This window comes from Aspergillus pseudodeflectus (assembly GCF_044049435.1).
Source record: "Aspergillus pseudodeflectus strain CBS 756.74 chromosome Unknown BJX68scaffold_26, whole genome shotgun sequence".
Classification (NCBI taxonomy): Eukaryota; Fungi; Ascomycota; class Eurotiomycetes; order Eurotiales; family Aspergillaceae; genus Aspergillus; species Aspergillus pseudodeflectus.
In genome coordinates, this window is record NW_027263802.1 from 82654 (window position 1) to 104061 (window position 21408).

Here is a 21408-nt window from a genome sequence, read left to right on the forward strand (position 1 = left end):
GTAGAATTTCCTCTCGATTCCTCGTCACTCTCGATCGACAGCGACTGCGAGGGTTCGCGAGACAACGGTCCATCATATGATTTAAACGTGAATATATCCGGGTACCCTCCACAGTTCCTGCCGAACTTTGTACAGCGCGCACACGCTGGCCTCGTGGTGTCGCACTAGCCGCGGTGAGCGATCATCGATATATTTCCAGGTGTTTAACGCACCTTTACTTTCCGCTGGCGGCATGTATAACAGCCTGTGCTCCGTCTGCCTGGAAAGACCATATTGATCCTGTTGTGGTGGAGAGCAAGGGTTGGCAGAAGAGTTGATAAGATCAAGTTAGTGGTAGGAGGGTCAAGTACGTACGCGGCCTGCAGCGCTGTAGCGCCCTAATCTAATCTAATCTTATCTAAAATCGCCACCACATTCGCCATGAGTTTAGCATTCACATTGATCGCATCAGTAAGGGAATAAATGGCACGATGAACTTTTATCTTCTAATGCAGCAGCGACTTGGCACCTTGACGGCCAAACGACTTCACCACCCGAAAGCCTCCTCATAATACTCAATATCCCTAAATCCCCCCTTCATGATCTCATACACCGTCTGCCGACAATCATCTGCCATCTGGGCAGGACCACAAGTTAAGACAGCCAACCGTCCAGAGCTCACCTTTGTCTCTTCAGCCTCCATCGCCACAAGCCCCCTCACATCCGGTCGCCCGGTTACACAGTTCACCGGTGCCGTACCAGACACTTCAGCCCCCTTCTTCTCTGTAGCAGAGTCGGATCTAGCCACAGCGTCGCCAGGGGCATTGCTAGTCTCCGACGTGGTATCCGGTAAACTGTCTGTCCCCTTGGTGCAGTAGAAGGTCGTCGAAATAGTCTCATGGTGCAAGAGCGTGGCCAGCTCGTCGCAGAAGATTCGAGAATACATCTCCTTCGTGCGCGCAGACCAGACTAGCCTGATCCTGGACGTCTGTGTACGGCCGTCGGCACAGCGCGAGAGATGGTCAATGATATAAGGCACTGCTGCAGCGATACCAGTTCCCCCGACGACCATGAGGACTGTGTCGAATGTGTGCAGAGGCGCCGTATGTCCATACGGCCCTTCCAGGAGCAGCCGCGGCTGCATGCCACAAGGACCGTTCCGACATTGATCCCGTACCCGCCTCGTCCAGCCATCGTACGGCCGAATGTAGAAGATAAGCTTGCAGCGCTCCTCGTCCGATTTTGGAAGGACATAAGCCCCCAGCGTGAACGGGTGATTCTCCCAGCCCCTGAGCGTGAGTGGCTGGTACAGGTAGTAGTGCTGGCCAGGGCGCGGGGTGAGTGCAGTGGAGGGGGTCATTTCGACCCGGATGAGGTCGCTGTCCTCAAAGTACTCGACCTTGGGTGTTGTTGCGACAACCCCTTTTCCGAAGCGCACGTTGAGATTGCAATAGGCGATGCGGACGAGCCGGACTGTGCGATCGAACCCCCAGATTGCGACCATGGGCCACAGGTAGCCGTTCCATTTTGTGCCGTCAAAGCTGGTGTGTCTTGCAACACGTTAGCTGGACTTGAGTCGATTTTGCCTTTTTTCCTCGGAGGGGGCGTACCTGAAGAGAGCGTACACCACGACGATGGCGAAGATGATGTGGATAATAAGGAAGGTCTCGTAGCCCTTGTGTCGGAGGATAGTGATTGATTGCACGAGCATAAATGACATGAGGATCGTTGCCTGGTACACATTGGATAAATTAGAGTCTAATATTTCTCGTCGTCTGCGATAGTCTTACCACAACGCCCATATACCAATAGTTCTGCACCCAAACGCCGTCCCACCTGCCATCTAGTTGAATATTAGCCAGAAATCCCAGTAGAGTTTACAGCCAACTTACCATAGTATGCAAAGACAACACTATAATTGATCGAGTGTACGATGGCAAGAATAGTACAAGCCCAAGCAACATGCCGGTGAAAAATGTTAAAGGACTGCGCATTGAAATTGGTCGCCCAGAGGAAGATGTTATTCCGACCGCCAAACAGCCAAAGGAAGGGTAGACAGGCATAGGATAGAATCCCCGTCCGGTCAGACGAGTATTGCCAGTTTTGCTGCGCCAGGCTGGTGATCCTGCAATGTATCGTCAGTACAATTCTCGGGCACGGCTATCAGAGGGAAGGTTACTGAATGTTTCCAGCGAAACTCTGGTAGTCCACGCATCCGAGAATGATGCACAGCGCCCAGAATCCAAAGACGATTATCGAGTCGAGGCGTCGAGGGATCGTGTGCCAGTAGTAGACTTGCTGATGGTTGGTAAGGAATGGCGCGAAGCTGGCGGGCATGACCAAGTATGTTCGTAGGTAATGCATTGGAGTATCGATGAGCTTCGCCAGGATGCCTGTCCGTTTGTTGCGGCCGACGGCACCGCTGGACTCTGCATCCTGTAGAGTAGGTGTACGCTGTCTGCTGGTCACAAAACCTGCAAACCTGGCAACCATGCCCAAGAGCAGGATGCCGCCCCAGTAGCCCATGAGACCCCAACCGAACCGTTTGTCTTTTGATAGAGCGTAGTCGTGTGTTACCTTCATATCCTTATTAGCACATCATACTCCAGCACAACGAGACAGAGAAGATACATAAGACTTGTAAGCGCGCTTATAATAAGACTCGCTCAACAGAACAGGAGACTGAATAGTCCCCGTACTGGTAGTACTATTCGTATCCGGATCAATAGTTGGCAGAGATGCAATGTATGCATCCGTGACATTGGCCTCAATTGCGGTGAGATCCATCAGCGTCAAGCTGTTTTGCTCGCAGAGGCTCTGCCAGTAGGGAATGGTAACTTCAAACTGGGACTTGCTGCACCATGCTTTCGCACTTGCGTACAGGGATGTCACCTCGACTGTGCTGTTGCAGGGTCCCGATGAGGTTGAGCCTCCACCATGGCCTCTACGGAAGAGGCGTCTAGTTCTCATGGACGAATGGCCACTTGAGGATGATTCATCTCCCGAAGTGGATGTTGAGTCGGAAGAACCGTGGGCAGTAGCGGAAGACTCGGCGTCGGAGGAAGTATTTGTGTCAGAAGATCCGTGTGCCGTGGTTGAGGACTGACTAGCCGAAGAGCTTTCTGTGTTCGAGGAAGCCGTATCACCATCATGGGAGGTGCTTCCAGTATCCTGGGAAATTATAGTACTCCCAGCGAACGTATACCCCGTGAGGGTGGTGTAGATGGAGTAGAAGCAGTACTTATCCAAGCTGTCGGCAGCCATCTCGAACCCACCCTGCCCAGCGAGAGCCGGCGCGGTGGCCAAGCACAGGGACAGAAGAGGCGCCTTTGCAAGCATGTTGAGAGGTTGAACTTTGCAGGTCGCCACAAGAATAGGGAGGGATCAGCAGTATATAAGGGCGTTACAGACGAGCCTGTTCCACACCAATGCCCTTCTTCGTATTAGCTTTAGCATATAGCTTCCGCGAAATTCATCCGGTTTCCATCGGATAACACGACTACTGACCCGCATACTGTGGTAGAGCCAGAAGCAGCACTTGTTTGCGAGTTCTGAGGCTATCGGACAAGTCGTCGTATCTCGGTAGTGGATAGGAACTGCTCGCACTTGCAGCGAGGCGCCGGTGACAGCCCACACGACCATCACCTTTCCGTAGGAGTCCCAAGAGACTATAACTTCAACCGGCCTCATAATGCCAGATTTGGGGTGGTCTTGCGAGAAGATGGCCTGCTTAGATTCATCCCCGGATAGCCTCGCCTCTCCCCGAATATCGGAGCCTGCCATGAACAGATCCCCAAAGACGAAATTTGATCCCTACGTGGACAGGTGCAGAGTTTTTCATCGTGAAGCCTCCGAGTAGTCATACTCCGTATCGACTCCATCTCTTGGCAGAGACTTAGCATCCGGACGAAGCTCGCACAAGCTCCCACCAAGCGTCGCTTAAGGTGTCGGCGGGGTCCCACTCACAGCGCGTGGCCTCCGTAATACGGTATTATACGCACGATGGAGGTATGCCGACCGGCTGATATCTTCCGATGTCCAGATAATCGAGTTCTCGGGCGTGTTGTTGCTTCTCGCTGAGTGGAGGCTGCTCGAAGAATATGCTGGAAACCTCATAAGGCTGCATGCTCCGGACCTGTGCTACTACTCACACCGTGGCCGACTCGGGAGGGTTCGTGGTCTTCCAGATTAGGTCGGGTTTGCGACTTTTAGGTGGCGGGGCAGGTCGGTTATCAATCGGTGGAGTGTGTGGAGCTGCTATATTCTGAGAGTACCAAGGTCTGGATCTTGCTAATGGCTCCAAACGATCAAAGTCTTTCATGCCACTGGATGTAGCCGTTTCTATGGAGCTTAGAGGCGTGATAGAAAGGAGGATAGAGATTTCTGGGAAGAGAACCAGTAGAGACTCCGGGAAGGGAGCTGAGCTATGGATACACCATGCTATAAAACCTGGCCTTGATGTTGTCGCGGTTACTAGCATACAATACATCTACATAGCGTCATAAAGCTGGTTAAGAATCGTCTGAATTTCATTGATAGATAGCGAACACTACACATGCAAAGCCCAACTTATTTCCCTCTAAAATCGTTTTCCTCCCGATTCGCTAGAGTGTGATCCGATTATTCTTGATCGGAGCAACTCCATACCTGGGCACAATTAGCAGCTGGAACAACCCCAAGCAAGGGAAAACCCACCAAACAATCGAAGCTAACCCCAGGAAAGCAGCGACGCAGCTAAACACAAGCGCAACAATGCCGCGCGCGGTAAAGCCCGCAGGCAGAGGAGCAACAGCCCTGTTCTCGCCGGTCAGGTCGTAAAAGTCTTCAGTATTACCCGCCGCATTACCAGCGGTAAGCGTGCCACTCGCCGCACACACGTCGTAGTGGTTCTGCGGGATTGCCAGGTGTTCCTGGAGGTACGTTGGTGCTTCGACCATTATGGCTGCGAGGCCGGCGTCCATGTGCCATTCGATGTGGCAGTGGAAGAACCAGACTCCTGTGCGCATGATTTGTTGAAGTTAGCATGCTTTCACTCCGGCTACGCAGATCGGAGTGCAATTGCGCACGGAGAGGAGAGATGCGTACCAGGATTATCCGCAACAAACCTAACCAGGAAATTCCCACTCGGCGGCGCAATGAGGGTATCACGTCTGACAGGAATCGGCGCAAACGTGGCATTCTCAGGGTTATAGTGGCCCTCGTCATCGCCGCTGCGCCAGAGTACCTGGAAGTTATGCCCGTGAAGGTGGAACGGGTGCTTGCCCGTATCGTCGTTGTTTAGCACGATATCAATAACGTCGCCTTTATCGAAGACGAATGCGTTGGTGTCTGTCCCGTAGATCGCGGCATCGGTTGCTGCGGAGCCAGTCGTGAGCACTGAGTAGAGCACTGGGACCTTGGGCGCCACGTAGGAGATGCCGTTAAAGAAGGCGCTGATGCTAGAGTAAGTATGCAGCTCTGTGGTGAACGAATGTAGGCTGTGAGACGTACTAGTTGGCTCCATCGCCTAAATTGTCCATGGTCAGATCTAGGGTAATTGTCATATCTGCGTCGGGGTATGCTTCAATCTTGTCGTATGGGACAAGAGTATAGTCGTCGTAGTAATCAAATTCAGCCACATCCTTTGCCGCTGGCCTTTCGGCTGATTCGTCGTATACAAGCCAGCCGGTCACATTGTAGTTGAGTGTGTCTGGGAGGGTATCAAACAGGTCCTATGACCATCAGCATCGGAATGTTAAATGGGATGTCCATTCACGAAACATCATGCTTACGGTGTCCATACTGCCCACCATGGCATAGTTGGTGGTACTTTCATTCTTCATGGTGACAAGGACACTGTACCGCTGCGCAGAAGCAATATAAATCATGGACGCATTCGCGGGCTCGGTCCAGACGCCATCAACCTCAACAATCTGCATCTCGTGGTCTTCGATCCAGAAGTACTGACTAGCAAACGCGCCAATGTTGGCCAGGCGGAGGAGGTATGTCTTTCCGGGCTCGACAGGTATAGTCAAGTTCTGCGTATCGTTCATTAATGCAGACTTCGGCACGGGCTCTGCGCCAGTCGGGTTCGAAACGCTAATGAATTGGCTCAATAAGCCAGGCATCTGGTCATGGTACCAGTCCGATAGCGATACCACAAGCTCCTTGTCATACTTCCCATTATATGGATCGTCTTCATCGTGGATAACAAGAGCCTGTCGCCATCCATCTGGATACTGCCCCTTGGTGTGCGAGTGGTACCAGTACGTGCCGGATTGGTCGATCTAGAAAACGTCCGAACCAGTTAGTCCTACACCTACATACCAATTCTGGCCAGATCACTGACCGTAAAATTATACACCATAGTCTCGTTAGGTGGAATAGCGCACTGCGTAAGACCAGGCGGCCCATCCATCTCGTTGGTGCCATTCTGGAAGAATCCGTGAAATTGGACACTGGTTGATTCGTTGCCGAGCTGATTTCGCACGTTGGCGATTACTCGGTCGCCTTTGGTGAAGTTGAGAAGAGGCAGTGGCCATTCGTTGTTGATACCAATGACCGGGCGAGGTTGCAGGCCATCGGGGTTTGCGGTCACCCACGTCATGTTCCAGTCCAAGTGGTGTGTCTTTGCAACGGCGCTGGCCGTCAGCGCGGCGAGGCATACGAGAGACAACTTTGGGATTTTCATGTTGGTCCTTTGTACATCAAGGTCAACAATGCGTCGAGCGCAGAGAAGCCGGAGGAGCTTTCTTCGATTTAAGTCTTGGCCGAGGAAAGGGATCAATACTTCATGCTCGAGTCACTGAAGTAGAAGTGGATATCGGTACCAGCAATACACGCCATGTATTTTACGCTGGGTTTCCACCTTGACTAACAAGATATCCACATCGTTTGGAATAGGTTATCTGATCCGAGTTTTAGTGTGTACCTGATTCTCGCCTGGTCTAGTAACTTGATTGCATGCCCTCCACAAAGCTATGGCGCTTCACGGTCAGAGTTTTCATGTCCAACGGAGGAAGAGTTGGGAGCATGCGATGCCAGCCCATCTCATCCGGCAAACACGGCCTCGGAGTGGATTCTGGAATCTCGGGTACCCATGCTACCGTGGCATTCCGAAAGTCGGCGTAAAGGTCTTCTAGAGATCCGTACCCTGGGCTGTGTGGTTGAGTAGCAGGGCTTGGGTATATAAGGGGGACTCGTCTCGGTCTTGGTACCGACAACGCTCAACGAACCATTGCGCCCTTCGGCCACCATGGCAAACCAAGTCTTCGCAGTTACTGGTGAGTGAAGAAAGTCTTCTATCGGACGGCCTTCTGACCAGTCTAGTCTTCTTCATCTGCTTCCGAGAATGCCTCGAGAGTAGCATTATTGTCTCTGTCCTCCTGGCCTTCCTCACCCAGACATTAGGTGCCGAAGGGAACCGGGCGAACCTCAAGCGACTGCGTAAACAGGTATCCTATACTTTTCTCCACCCCTCTGTGGCCCAGAATAAGTGCCCTAACATGAACAGGTCTGGTGCGGCGTCGGCCTGGGTCTCTTCCTCTGCCTGTGCATCGGCGCAGGCATGATCGGCGCCTTCTACGGCCTCGAAAAAGACACCTTCACCAACACCGAAGACATCTGGGAAGGGGTCTTCGGATTGATCGCGTCGATCATCATCACCATCATGGGCGCGGGCCTGCTGCGCGTGAACAAGATGCGCGACAAGTGGCGCGTCAAGCTCGCCAGGGCCCTCGAGTCCAAGGAGAAATCTCGCTCCTGGACAGGTCGTCTGAAGCATTGGTCGGAGAAGTACGCCATGTTTGCCCTTCCGTTTATTACCGTCCTCCGGGAGGGACTTGAGGCGATTGTTTACGTCGGCGGCGTGGGTCTCGGCCTACCGGCGTCTTCGTTCCCGCTGGCTGTTTTCTGCGGTCTGCTTGCTGGCGTTGCGGTGGGATATGTCCTGTATCGGTAAGTCCTGTCCTGTTCCTGCAGCCAATGTCCGAGCCAGGCCCCGAGTTGACAAAGTAAACAGAGGCGGAAGCTCCGCCTCCCTCCAATACTTCCTCGTCATCTCCACCTGCTTCCTGTACCTCGTCTCAGCGGGCCTCTTCTCGCGCGCCGTGGGCTACTTCGAGACCAACGCCTGGAACGCCATCATCGGCGGCGACGCATCCGAAACCGGTTCTGGCCCAGGCTCCTACGATATCCGGCAGAGCGTCTGGCACGTCAACTGCTGCAACCCGGAGCTCAACGGCGGCGGCGGGTGGGGTATCTTCAACGCGCTTTTCGGATGGACGAACTCGGCGACGTATGGCTCGGTGATCTCGTATAATCTGTACTGGATGGTTATTATTCTGATGTATCTTTGTATGCGGGCTCAGGAGCAGAGGGGCTATATCCCTGTCGTCGCGGCTGTTGTGAAGAGGATTGGTCTTGATCGGTTTAGGACGCGGTCGACTTCTGGAAGTGGAGAGGGCGCCGACGCTGTTGAGCAGAGGAAGGAGGCTAGTGGGGATATCCCGTTGCAGGTGGTTACGAGGACATTAGATGAGGCCTGATGTTGCGAATGTGAGTGTAAGTGCGAGTGTGAGTGTACCATGATGAAATTGGGCTAGCGAGGGTTGGCAGTGTTGGTACACTATAGAGGAGTCATTTTCCAGCAGCAATCTACATAACTACACGATGGATACATATGGCCCGCTGGGCTCCGGGGTCTGAGCGATAAACAATTTGCGGGTGGTGCGGCTCGAGAATTACCAGGTGAACCATCGACATGATATGCTGAGGGCGAACATCTACTAAGAACATCATGGAACATCAATACGCAGCTACTTAATGGTTCCTCCATCAATCATCAATCCATTGAGAAGCGAGGTATCATAATTAAATCACAACTTCCCTAAATCCAAACACAGTCCTTCTCCTCAATCACAGTCCATAACAACACACCATCCCACCTCACTAGGCTTCTCCCAACCATGGTATCAAACAGCAAGCCTAATAGATATACCTAAAATAAGGATTCTCCTGATCAGTGCGATCCTCAAACGCATGCGCCAGATTCTGCTCATTGGGATCGAGCCCGGCCTCAGCAAGCATACGCTCCTTCTTGCGGTTCTGCCAGCTCAGGTACCACCGCAGGAAGATAACCGCAATGGTTAGGCAGACATAGCACCCGATATGAACGCCAAAGGCGATAAAGTAGCGGGGCGCGTCGCGGTCGAGGAAGACCTGGGGTCCGATGGCGTTTCCGACGGCCCAGGAGACAAATGTCGCGGCGATGCAGACGGATTTCTTGGTTGCGCCGCCGATGTTCCGACTGACCATTGACAGGCCGAGGTTTTGGGCGGACCAGAAGGATAATGTGATGTAGTAGGAGATGAGCAGGCCGACTTTGGTGCCCATGTTTTTGTTTTCAACGGTCATGAGGACGATTGTGCCGACGTAGGAGCTGCAATGATTTTGTTAGAGAGGGGACAGCAGCGACAAGGCGGGGGTGGCACGTACGGAATGATGAATCCCAGCATGACATAGAGGTTCTGCCCGGTCTTCTTAACCAAGAAAGCCGAAGTGAGGAGCACAATGATGATATAGAAACCCAGCACCATAGCGAGCAACTGCGTCTGCAGGGTATCAAAGTCGAATCCCGTAATGATGATATTCGCAAAAGCCCCAAGGCCACTTGTCGGCAGCGTCGTGAAGATTTGGATGGCCATGTAGCAGTACAGCTGGGGGTCCTTGGCAGCTTCCCAGACCTGGTAGGCGCGGAACTTCCTGTTCTGCAGACCAGTCTGGTTGGAGCGGACACGCTCGACCATCAGCTTCTTGTCCTCTTCGCTGAAGCACTTGGCGCGCATGGGCGAGTCGGGCAGCCACCAGCCAACAAAGACGCCCCACAGGACCGAGGCGCAGCCGTAGGTGAGGAAGAGGGCGTGGAAGGATTTGACGTGGTGGTCGTTGCCGATGAGGCTGAAGCAGTAGGCGAGGAGACCGCCGACGATTTGCTGGGCGCCGTTCATCATGTACCTGCATTAATTAGAAGGGTATTGGTAGAGAAGAATGGGTTGTGGCGTACCAGTAGGTCACAGTTTCAGCCTGCTCCTCACGCTTATACCACATACTGGACATGAGGACGAACGAGGGCTGGCAGACGGCCTCGAAGATACCCAGCAGGGTTCGGACAGCGATCAAGCTGGGGAAGTTGTTTGCGACCGAGTGCAGGGCGAGAGTCGCACCCCAGAGGATGATGTTTGCGGAGAGATATTTGGCGATCGGGACACGCTGGATGATCCAGTTGGTCGGGTATTCGACGATGAGGACGGCGATGTAGATACAGGTTGTCAACCAGGAGTACTGCCACACTTAGCACTGCTTCCCATCGAATGATGGAGATGCATTCGTACCTTGTTACCCTCAAGCAGACCCGCGTACTCTCGAATACCCATGATCGAGGCAAACGACATTGTTCCCTTGTCGAGAGCCTGCAGGAAGTACGTGCAAATCATAATAACCAGGACGCGGCGATCGATCATCTTGCGCAGGCGCTTGTTGGTCGCCTCGTCAATGACGATTGCCTCGCCGCCGGCATACTGGGCGATTTCCTTGTCGACTCGAGTGGTATCGACGACATCCTTGGTCATGCCCTCGCCGCCGGAGAGGATGCGCTCGACGTGAGCCGAGTCCTTGACCTCCTTGGACACGGGCGCGGTCTCTGGGTTGTCGGCCATGGTGAGGAGTATCCAGACAGGCGAAGTGCAGTTGTGGAGAAGAAGAGAACCGGAAAACAGGGGAGGAGAGGGGGCACCTTTTATCGACGTCGGCCCATGCTAGTCGAGTCGGCCAACAAGAGCGCGAATGGCAGCAGGAATCATTATTAACAGGTCGACTCGAATCCCATCGGCTGATTAGTAGCACGTACTCCACGGGGAATTCTCCTTCGACTCACGAGTCAGGACGGATGAGCTTCCCCAGCTTCGCTGCAGGGATTCTCGCCCCCGGACCCCCTCCTCCGCCCGGGGCAGCCATGAATATTGGCCCGAGATGGCCGAGGATCATTTACAATTCGAGTCAAGCACTCTTGTCGTGCGTGGCATGGCAATTCCGCTCGCCAATCAGGGCCTCCTCCGCGTTCTTGGCTGCACCTTAGCGACGCCTTCGGGGTGCGCTCTGCCGAACGGGCCCCATCGCCAGCGGAGAATTCCATCCAGTTCTTCCACGTATCGCAGCGCCCGCTCGGGGTGATGATCGGGGATTCTCCCGACTGGGATGCGGGACAATGGCGACCGACGTTGCTGGTAGATAAGCGAGTGGGAGAGGTTGGAATGTTCCTTTCTACCGAAAGCTGCGTTGACATTCACATCCCCCATCTCAACCCCCTCGCCGTCTCCCAAAATGTCCTCCTCCTCCCTCACCCAAGCGCAAGCGCACGAAACAATCAACCGCCTCATCACAAACCTCGTCAACATCCAAGACACAACAGGCAAATTCCTCCTCCGCCTCGACGATGGTCGCGTCATCGACACAAAGTCCTGGGCGGGCTGGGAGTGGACGCACGGAATCGGGCTCTACGGAATCTGGAAGTACTACGAGCTCACGGGCGACGCGAAGCTGCTCGCCATCATCGAGGACTGGTTTGCCGCCCGCTTCAGCGAGGGAACCACCAAGAACATCAACACCATGGCCGTCTTCCTGACCCTCGCCTACGTCTACGAGAAGACGGGTAACATCACCTACCTCCCCTGGCTGGATTCCTGGGCCGAGTGGGCGATGCATGAACTGCCCCGGACGCGGTTCGGGGGCATGGCGCACATTACGTATTTAACCGAGAACCACCATCACCAGCAGTTGTGGGATGATACGTTGATGATGACGGTGATGCCGCTGGCCAAGATTGGGAAGCTGCTGAATCGCCCCGAGTATGTTGCCGAGGCGAAGCGACAATTCCTCATCCATATCAAGTACCTGTTTGACACCAAGACGGGGCTGTGGTTCCACGGGTGGGAGTTCCACGCCGAGGGCAATGGGGGCCACAATTTTGCGAATGCGCGCTGGGCGCGGGGTAACTCGTGGGTTACCATCGTCATCCCCGAATTCATCGAACTCCTCGATCTCCAGCCCGACGACCCGATCCGCATCCATCTGATTGATACCCTCGTCGCACAGGTTGAAGCGTTGAAGCGGCTGCAGCAAGACAGTGGCCTCTGGCGGACGCTGCTGGACGAAGAGTCGTACGTGGAGAGTTCGGCGACAGCGGGCTTCGCGTGGGGGATCCTGAAAGCTGTACGAAAACGCTACATTAGCGCGGAATACAAGCCGGTCGCGGAAAAGGCAATCGCCGCTGTAGTGGGCATGGTGGACAAGGATGGTGAACTGCAGAATACCAGTTTTGGAACGGGCATGGGCGACTCGCTCGATTTCTACCGACAGATTCCGCTGACGAGTATGCCGTATGGGCAGGCGATGGCCCAGGGCGCCCTGGCCGAGTGGCTGCGGGGGACTTTGTAACGATTGAGATGAATAGACGGCCATTCTTACGTTAGTTTGCATTAGACTTAGCATCATGAAAATCTGTTGACATTACTTGTCCTGACAATGTCTGGACAGGATCATCGGTCCCCTTTCTTTCTCATGAACCTCGTGGAGATTCAACCTTTTGCCATGATACCTGGTGCTCAGGAACTTTGTGGATTAGCAAATCAGTTCTGCGAAATGGCATGGATAAAATGAGCCTCTGGACTGTTTGAACCCCTCGGAGGCGGCTGGGGTTTCTTTTGTTTGAGGATTCCTCTACCCCAAACATCCGTGGATGTGCAACTTTGACCCTGCTCAATTCTCGTTTGTAGGCAAACGGACACCTTGGAGCAAACGGGCGTCTCGGCTATATTAGCAGAGAAATAGGTTCGAAACTTGTCCTCCAATTTCTCTCGTAAATAGTCGCTTATTCTACCAGCACTGCAATCTACGAATTCTTCTTCAGGGCGCTTCTTTGGTGTGGTGATTGGTCACCACCAATATATATATATATTCCACCCGCAACTGGACTGCGTTCAACCTGAAACAGCCAACGATTATTGGAAAGGTTGTCACTATCTACTCCGACTCGCTTGGAGAATCGTGGTATAGGCCATGAACCAATACCCCATCCGCAAATTTCGCAGTCTTGGCAGACAAGGGGTACGGGTGTCTCTGGGGATTATTGAGCTAAACGGTGAAAAAAGTTGCCAAATGCGGAAAGTAAGAGCGACATCATATTGGAACTTAACGTTGGGCTTAATATTCAGTTACTAAACCCTAGTAAGCGCAGGCAAAAATGCCAAACGCTCTGGGGAAACCCAGAATTTCCCCAGCTTCCACACTCCCGCAACGGGACAGCAATTCCGGAGGACGGATCTGATCAGGAACTCCTCCCGAGGACCGAAGAATAACGGCTGGTCAGGAATTGCAATCTGGAACCTGCTTCCAGAGAGCAGGTCTCGTGATGCTGCAGCTGCAGGTCATCTGTAAGCGCAGAGTCGCAACCACGAGGAAGTTTGGTCACACCAGGGAGAATTTGGACGAATCTGCCCGGACCATGGAAAGGCGAGTGTAACACGACCGTGAGTTTCTGGCAGTCCAACAGCGGACCAGGATTGGCATCCTGGGATTCGTAGCCAGTCGGCAACTCCCTTGTCAAGTCCGGCAAATGTCCGTGTGTGTCGAGTCTGTCGCCTGCAATTTCTGCTCCCTCCTCGTGGCGCACACGTGATGCAATTCCCCGTGGCTCAGCCAATAGGGTTGGGCCCACTTGCCCCTTTGAGGCCTAGCGTGTTTCCCCAAACTTTGTTCTGGATTTCCCCGGCGGTTACATAAGCGAGCGAGGGAAATTCAAGGAAGTCGAAGCCTTTGAAGGATGCGCATCGACGCTTTTGCTCGCTCTTGACCAGCCTCTTGCTGCTTGGCTCTGGCGCCATTTATTTCTTCGTGCGGCACCCCTCACCTCACTCGCGCGGCCAGAGCTCCTGCAGTGCGTCCGACTCCCTGCTTTCCAAGAGCCCGCCACTCACTGGGGGAAGGGATGAGGATTTAAGAGCTCGCTCCACCCGCCTCGCCACCGCGAATTGAGCAGCCTCCAGCGCTCCAAAAGGGCACCTCGTCCCAATTCGTTGGTTCGCCCGCCACGCAGGGGGCTCTGTCTCCGTGGCTCATCTGCCCCCGGTCTCCCCGAACCCGGTCCGACTCTGCCGGGGAATACGTGAAAAAGTCAGGCCCTCCCATTCTTACACTTGCAACGACAACAGCCCCCTTCCCAGACAGACAAGACACAATGATGCAGCAGAAGCAGATGCTTCCTAGTTGACATGGCCTCGAGACACGACATATGACCCTCACGTACGGTTACCTACCTCAATCCTTCTCCCTCTCCTGCGAATCCAACACCCTCACCCAGACCGAGCGGAGCAAATGTCCTCGTTCGTGATGACGACCGACCTAGACCAGCCGCCTGATGGGCTCATTGGAGGTTACAAAGGCAACAGTGCCCCGGTCAAGATCGTCGTCGTCGTATTCAGCTCGCTTGCCCTGTACAATGTGGTGGAACTCGTCATCCTCATCCTCTTCACCTTCCAGCGCTACCTTGGACTATACTTTTGGACCATGCTGCTCTCCGGCGTGCTGGGTGTCATCCCGCACGCCGTCGGATACCTCATGGAGTTCTTCGCACTCGGTCCAACCTGGCTCGGCGTCGCAATCTCGACCTTTGGCTTCTACTTTATGGTCCCCGGGCAATCGGTCGTCCTCTACTCGCGCCTGCACCTCGTCGTCCAGAACCGCAAACTCCTCCGCTTCGTCCTCTGGCTCATCATCATCGACGCGATAATCCTCCTCATCCCCACAACAGTCCTCACCTTTTCCACCATCTACGTCCGCACCCGGCCTATCATCGTGGGCTACAACGTCATGGAAAGACTACAAGTCGCCTGGTTCTGCGCGCAGGAAATCCTCATCTCCTCAATATACATCTGGGAAACCTCCAAACTCCTCGGGCTCCGCCCCGAGAAAAATACCCGTCGCACGCGCGTCCTTTACGAACTGCTCGCAATCAATTTCATCATCATCGCCATGGACGTCGCGCTCCTCGTCCTCGAATACCGCGGGCTATGGTTCCTCCAGACAACAATCAAGGCTGCCGTGTACAGCATCAAGCTGAAACTCGAGTGCGCCGTGCTGCGGAAACTCGTTGAAATCGTCCAGCCGCATCGCCAGGATACGAGCTCCACGGAGCAGGAGCAGTTCCCGACCTTTGTTAATCCAGAGCAAATTGTGGGGGATGTTACGCATGCGGCGCCGAGTTCTCGCCGTCAGCAGTATCCTTGGGGTAACTCGATTGATACGCTTAGCTTGTCGGATCGGAGACGGCCGGTTTCGTCTGCATCGACGCTGTCACGGCCGCCTTGACTTTCCTGTTGAGGATTCTGTCATTCGAAATACCGGCGACAAGACGAAAAACGCAACACGCGGCGTCTTCGATTCCGACTCACGGAAGCTATGCGCTTCGCTCAAAGAGCATCATCGAGCATGCGGTCGCTATTCGGCGCGCCTGGCGCGGTATACATAGCGCATCAACCCGGCACCATCTCAACATGGGTGCTGACGGATGCCCACCACTCCATCTTCGCGCATCCGCACATACCCACGGTGCCGCCGAAACATGCTGAACTGGCACAGCGTACACTCAACGTGCATTGCCGGCTACATACAGCTTCTTTCCGTCCTACATACCCATCTTTGACGCTACATACGACGATATCCATGTGCTTATCAGCGTGTTCTACATACCGAGCCTAGCAAGGCGTTTCTTGTCTATTGTACTATCTATAATCTAGCTACTGTACCTAATAACCGCGTGTCTGTCCAGAAGCGCAAATGAATCATATTAATCCTGACAATCAATTATTCCAAGCTCATGTTGTTGAAATAAGGGAAAGTGTAAAGTGGAGTTTTCGCTGATACTCTTATGAGGACCTTGTACAGCTTATAAAGGCTGCCCTCATCACACGTTTTGACAAAAGTGGCTATGACGGAATGACGATGCATTGAGCTATCTAGCGAACGAGAGGTGAACAAGGAAGAAACAGCTGGAAGAACCTCTTTCCTATATAGGAAAGGGCCACACGTGCGGCGCTAAACCCTTGGAAATGAAAGGGAACCGGACTTCCAACACGTTTAGAATCAGTCGTCTTCGACCGTGGCTTGAAGCGTGGGGGAAATTGTACCATGGCACCCCACACATGGCCCGTTGATGCCTGGAAACCGCGGTGTCAATCCATACATCCATGTCCAATATGCCTGATGAATCAGGCACCAATCTCAGCACGTGTCTATCAAAACATTGAGCTACAGCTCAAGACGAGGTACGTACCACAAAACAAAAGAGCAGGTCTCGAAACAACCCCCGTCCCCTAAACGACTCTCTAAAATGCACTCATCACCTCCCTCCGCGCCGTACTGCCCACACAGCAAAATAATCTACACTCCCTCCCCACACGCGCCGCAAGTTGGATACACCCAGCCCTCCCTAGAAACCCGACAAGATGCAATGGGCCCAGCCCCAGCCCCATCTTTCTTATCATCGTCGTCCTCATCCCGAAAACAAAGATCCAGTTCCAGTACACTCCGCCCTGACCAACTAAGAACAGACCTAGAAAACTTCCCCGCCCCACTGATCCTCCCGGACGACGACCTCGCGCTGGACCCTGAGTATCCGCCGCAGTCGTTTCAGGAGTGGGTTGATGAGGAGGAAAGAAATGGGGTTACGGCGAGGAGGAGGACGGTTTATGTGCTTGGGCCGCCGGGGGGTGATGGTGATGGTGAAACTTCGAGGGTGGGTGTGGAAGTGGCATCGTGGACGAGGCCGCAAAAAACAGGCTCCAAGTCAGAGCCGGACATGATTGCGTTTCCTGAGATGCAGGATGTTGTTGAGTATCTAAGTGCCTTTTATCACGGGCTCCCTGTTAAACAACTGACCCTGGCAAACTGGAAGTTTACCTCTTGGGACGAGCCAAAACCAGGCGCAACCAAGCGCTCGACCACAACCAAACGCCGAAAGACTGCGAAAAACCCCCAGTCCATCGGTCTAGCAACACCCACAGAATGCATCCGCATCCGCACCCGCCCCTGCCCCGACAGCGTCTACAGCCACCAACTCAACCTCGACGACCTCCTCGACGCGGCAATCAGCATCCTAACCAAGGACGCGTATGCGCTGTGTATGCTCGTGCACCACGACCTGTTCGAGGATGATGACGATACCTTCGTCTGTGGGAGGGCGTATGGCGGGAGTCGTGTTGCCGTTGTTTCGACGGCGAGGTATCATCCGGGGCTTGATGGCATCCAGGGGATTCAGAGACCGGGGCATGCGTGGCCTGCGGCGCATTGTCAAGCGTATGTCGAGGATACGTGCCGGGCGGCAGGAGCTGTGGGGAAGAAGAGGAAGAAGGCCAGTTCGGCATCTCACCCGCAAGCATCCAGAACCCCCAATGGGGCGAATAGACTGCTCCAAGCTGCTCTTGCCGCCTACACCAACCCCACCAACATCAACACCTCATCCACCGGACTAAAGCCAGAGGGCGGAACACCCCTCTGGCTCTTCCGCACCGCCCGAACAATCAGCCACGAACTCGGCCACTGCTTTGGAATCGACCACTGCGTCTACTACGCGTGCATCATGCAAGGGAGCGCCTCGCTGTCCGAGGACACGCGGCAGCCGCCGTACCTGTGTCCGGTGGATCTGGCGAAAGTGCTTGCGGCGACGGGAGCGGGTGTCGTTGAGCGGGATAGAGCTTTGTTGAGGTTCTGTGAGAGGGAGGGGTGGAGGGATGACCCGGGGTTTAGGGCGTTTGCGGGTTGGTTGAGGGCCTCGTTAGGGTTGCTGGAGGTGGGAGTTGAAGGTGGCGAGGGTAGGAATGAGGGTGGGGAGGTGGACAAGAAGAGTCGGAGTGGTAGTGGGAGTGGGCTGATCACGGAGAGCTGGAAGAGGATATGGGAGGGCTTGGATGATGAGTAGGACGTGTAGTTTGGGGTATCGAGGCCATCTTGCTGTCTACCAGGATATCCACGACACTCCACCCAGTATTGACAGAGCGCTACGGCTTCAGGAGAGAACTCAGTCATGAAGATCCTTAAAACTTCACCCAAAACGCTGTAGTTGCAGACAATACTGGGATCTTTCGTGTTGGAAACCCTACCCTTTCACTATTGTTTTTCCTCTCACTTCCTCTTGGTATTCCTACTTCAACGAACGGTCGATACTCCAGCAAAGAGCGTACGACAGCGCAAAGGATAGGTTGTATATGCGATAGGCAGGCACACCAAGTTTTACATTTCGTTGGAGAAGGTTCGTCGAAACCACCTGTTCCACATCGTTGGACCGATCAAACTCTGGTCTGTCGCCCATATTACCATGCTTCTCGGTCCCGTCTGGGCCCTCCCACAATGAGGTGTAGATCATTCTGAAGAGGCGGGCCTGGTAGATCCGTCCATACCAGGGTTGCCTTGAGCGTATGGCCTCGTCGGTCGTCGTTACGTGGACACTCGCACCATCAGCGAGATATACACTTAGCGGCAGGATGGTCCAAACAGCAGGATCGGGGGACTTGGGACATTACGGCGCAAGATTACTATTGAAGACTGGAGATAGGTCCTTCGCCGTTAAAGCCATGGTAGATTGCACCTCTCATGCCTGACCCAGCACCCGGCGCGCTCATGCTCCATAGCTGCTAGCAGAGCTAAATCACTTACATGAGCGGACACCTCCACCGGGTATCACCGTCTTTCTGCTTACTGGCAACGACCTCTTGTAATTCAGTCTAATGCCTGCGCTTTTCGCGTTCCCACCACACTTCTAGCGACGTTTGCACGTCATGGAGGATACGGTTCGCTAGGGTTTGATGCGAGCTCTCTACCCCCTCAGTGAACTGCTGAAATGCCCCTTCCACGCTCTTGTGATGCACCGGTCCCTGTGCTGGCACTGTCTCCTCCCCTGCTTCAACCCTATCCTGGAAGGTATTTACCTGAGCAAGCAACGATACCATTCCCTGGAATGTCCCAAGCGGAGGCAGTAGTCCCAACTCTATCCAGTTGATCCCGTGCAACCGATACGCGGCATCGATCTCCACCGTCGCTCGGACAATTGCCTGGATCCTCGTGGTACTCTCCAACAGGAGACAGGTGCTAGCGTTAAACACCTCGGTATCCAGCTGGCTGTAGAAACGAGAGGCCACTATCTCCGCTAACGAGGAGCACAACAAGAGACCTAAAAACGCCAACTGGATATACCCACGCATGTTGACCATACACGCGACAGAGCAAATGGCCGCGATGGCCCCAGTTGAGATCCATGACCAGTGGAGACAGTTGTTGAGCAGGGACCTCTGAAAGTCCCAGTTTGATCGCGCCCAGATTTCGAATGTTTCTTGGGTTCCCCGCAGGACGACTAGGCCTCCCATGGGTCGCTCGATGATGGCGCTGCGAGGGCTTCGGTCGGGCATGACACGGTCTCGGCTTCGGTAGAGGGGTGCTACTATCGAAATCCCAACGCCGGCCAGCCAGTGCAGTCCGTAAAAGAAGAAAAGGGCCAAGGCCCAGAGATCAAGCACGAGAATTGCAGCGACGACGACACCGGTGAACATGAGCCCCGTTAGGAGGGATAGTATGCCGAGGATTAGACGGTGTGCGTTTCTGTTTTCGACACGGCCAACCAACCCTTCTGGATGTGCCGGTGGGATATTAACAATCATAACGTCATTCAATGCATGCAGCGACGCTTTGAAACCGATCGCGTCGCGTAACCAGCTATTGCTGACATCAAGCGATAATTCACGCAAGCGTGTATCCGACACTATCGGCAGCTGCGTCGTCCCTCCTAGACATAAACTAGCCACAGCAGGATGGATATTATTGGAGCCCCGGTCGAGGTGTGCGACTAGCACCTGAAGAGGGATCAATGTTGCCCCAAACATCATAAAGTGTGGCCAAGTCAAAGCGGACCCGTACGGCTGAGTGTATAGCCTGGCGGCGCTCCTATGGGCGCGTGGATTGTGTAGGATAGCGGCAACACCAAGGGGGTCAAAAGTAACTTCCTTGCTGTTCTTTAATTCAGCTTCCGGCTTGTTCGTCGCGAGGGGCAGTTTGGCTTGCGCCACGACGGCCTGGAGGAGGAGCCCCAGTGCCCGGCGTGCAAGCATATATGGTGACATTGATCTGATTGCCGTACCGAATTTTCAGAATCCTGCGATCGATTATCGTTTTCTATTGATAACCTGAAACCGGCGCCTCCAGAATGACCTTGGGAGTGAGAGGAGGGGCCGAAGGTGCGTCTCTCGTGCGGCTGAGACACTCGCAGGCTAAATCACTGCACTAGTTCAGATTTCGCGAGGATGTTGACAGGGATTTCGACCAATCAGAGAAGGTTTGCATCGTAGCAGGCCTGTTATAACCTATAGGTTTGAATATTTATTCGCGAATCATGCGGAACTGAAGCTTTCGTATGCCATGGTCATATCCCATCGAACCTGGCGTTGCATGTGCTACACAACTCGAATGTATGTGCCCATCTTGTTGCCCAGATACGACACAAAGTAAATAAATAACTCTTCTTATAGTGTTTCCAGCCATTATGCACAGCCACAGTAGATACGAGACTCCACATGATCCATGACTCCGAGTCCGAGTCGGGTCCTTGTTCTCGTATCCGCATCCTCGAGTCGACCAAACATCATGAAACTCTCCTACAGGCAATATCCAAGCAGGCCGCAAGATGGACCTCACCAGCCTGCCTACAGAACTCATCCTCGAGATCGTGTCCCACGTCCCAGTCTTGGACTACTATAACCTGAAACAGGTTGGGTCGCCACGGATAACAGCTGCGGTCCGCCAGGTGTGTGCCTCGCTCCCCCGCGGCACGTACCTATCGGAGCTTGCCCTTGAAGACGAACGACGACGCGGTCCCGGCGCTGCGCGTCGCCGCGCAATGGAGATCATGGTTGCAAGGGGCCAGCATGCGCTGGTAGCGCATTATGAGAGGAGGTACAGCCCGACGGGCGAAGAAAAGAGAACAGTACCAGGAAGTTGCCAGATTAGAGGAGACATGTGGCTGGACGAGGAAAAACGATCATTCCGGCTCGCAGTCCACTGGGCTGCGTACTACGGCTCTCGAAATATCGTCGAGTCCCTGCTAGATCGGATCCATCTCCGGGAAGGAAAGCACGGCCGGACACCGCTTCACTTTGCGGTCCTAGGTGGGCAGCTTGAGGTTGCCTAGTTCTTACTGCGGCATGGAGCCTATGCTAATGCCCTTGATTACCGGGGCAGAACCCCGCTAGGTATTTCAATTTCGGTCGACCAGGGACAGCAATCGAATGCGGATATGACTGGGCTGTTGCGCGCCCACGGCGGGAGAGCGGATCTCATCGAGGTGCTTGACGGAGA

General features: G+C 54.1%; 9 protein-coding genes across 9 annotated transcripts; 5 read left to right on the forward strand and 4 right to left on the reverse strand.

Moving 5' to 3' along the window:
- Positions 1 to 490: 490 nt before the first annotated feature.
- On the reverse strand, positions 491 to 3325 carry BJX68DRAFT_276303 (ferric reductase family protein). The gene is made up of 6 exons (XM_071048067.1): positions 2611 to 3325; positions 2159 to 2556; positions 1872 to 2104; positions 1770 to 1822; positions 1590 to 1711; positions 491 to 1529 (listed from the first exon to the last, which is right to left on the reverse strand). Exons 1-6 carry the CDS (start codon positions 3316 to 3318, stop codon positions 527 to 529), a joined length of 2517 nt encoding a protein of 838 aa, XP_070898133.1. The 5' UTR covers positions 3319 to 3325; the 3' UTR covers positions 491 to 526.
- A 1258-nt stretch (positions 3326 to 4583) lies between these two features.
- Positions 4584 to 6649, reverse strand: BJX68DRAFT_276305 (multicopper oxidase; the record flags this gene model as incomplete). Its single annotated transcript, XM_071048068.1, has 6 exons — positions 4584 to 4626; positions 4675 to 4975; positions 5065 to 5411; positions 5470 to 5690; positions 5751 to 6245; positions 6308 to 6649. The coding sequence occupies 6 exons, from the start codon at positions 6647 to 6649 to the stop codon at positions 4584 to 4586; spliced, it is 1749 nt and encodes a 582-aa protein (XP_070898134.1).
- Positions 6650 to 7195: 546 nt separating this feature from the next.
- On the forward strand, positions 7196 to 8681 carry BJX68DRAFT_103126 (FTR1 family protein). The gene is made up of 4 exons (XM_071035771.1): positions 7196 to 7241; positions 7288 to 7412; positions 7472 to 7914; positions 7979 to 8681. Exons 1-4 carry the CDS (start codon positions 7214 to 7216, stop codon positions 8502 to 8504), a joined length of 1122 nt encoding a protein of 373 aa, XP_070898135.1. The 5' UTR covers positions 7196 to 7213; the 3' UTR covers positions 8505 to 8681.
- Positions 8682 to 8943: 262 nt separating this feature from the next.
- Positions 8944 to 10673, reverse strand: BJX68DRAFT_276306 (putative 2-ketogluconate transporter; the record flags this gene model as incomplete). Its single annotated transcript, XM_071048069.1, has 4 exons — positions 8944 to 9397; positions 9454 to 9972; positions 10022 to 10299; positions 10350 to 10673. 4 exons carry the CDS (start codon positions 10671 to 10673, stop codon positions 8944 to 8946), a joined length of 1575 nt encoding a protein of 524 aa, XP_070898136.1.
- Positions 10674 to 11180: 507 nt separating this feature from the next.
- Positions 11181 to 12514, forward strand: BJX68DRAFT_103133 (glycoside hydrolase family 88/105 protein). Its single transcript, XM_071035772.1, has one exon. It carries the CDS (start codon positions 11338 to 11340, stop codon positions 12448 to 12450), a length of 1113 nt encoding a protein of 370 aa, XP_070898137.1. The 5' UTR covers positions 11181 to 11337; the 3' UTR covers positions 12451 to 12514.
- A 1886-nt stretch (positions 12515 to 14400) lies between these two features.
- Positions 14401 to 15378, forward strand: BJX68DRAFT_255836 (uncharacterized protein; the record flags this gene model as incomplete). Its single annotated transcript, XM_071043108.1, has 1 exon — positions 14401 to 15378. The coding sequence occupies one exon, from the start codon at positions 14401 to 14403 to the stop codon at positions 15376 to 15378; it is 978 nt and encodes a 325-aa protein (XP_070898138.1).
- A 1021-nt stretch (positions 15379 to 16399) lies between these two features.
- On the forward strand, positions 16400 to 17986 carry BJX68DRAFT_267678 (archaemetzincin; the record flags this gene model as incomplete). Its single annotated transcript, XM_071045873.1, has 1 exon — positions 16400 to 17986. The coding sequence occupies one exon, from the start codon at positions 16400 to 16402 to the stop codon at positions 17984 to 17986; it is 1587 nt and encodes a 528-aa protein (XP_070898139.1).
- An 802-nt stretch (positions 17987 to 18788) lies between these two features.
- BJX68DRAFT_255837 (uncharacterized protein) lies at positions 18789 to 20165 on the reverse strand (the record flags this gene model as incomplete). Its single annotated transcript, XM_071043109.1, has 2 exons — positions 18789 to 18977; positions 19011 to 20165. The coding sequence occupies 2 exons, from the start codon at positions 20163 to 20165 to the stop codon at positions 18789 to 18791; spliced, it is 1344 nt and encodes a 447-aa protein (XP_070898140.1).
- A 342-nt stretch (positions 20166 to 20507) lies between these two features.
- On the forward strand, positions 20508 to 21406 carry BJX68DRAFT_103162 (ankyrin repeat domain-containing F-box protein). The gene is made up of 2 exons (XM_071035773.1): positions 20508 to 20522; positions 20583 to 21406. Exon 2 carries the CDS (start codon positions 20738 to 20740, stop codon positions 21239 to 21241), a length of 504 nt encoding a protein of 167 aa, XP_070898141.1. The 5' UTR covers positions 20508 to 20522; positions 20583 to 20737; the 3' UTR covers positions 21242 to 21406.
- Positions 21407 to 21408: the final 2 nt, after the last annotated feature.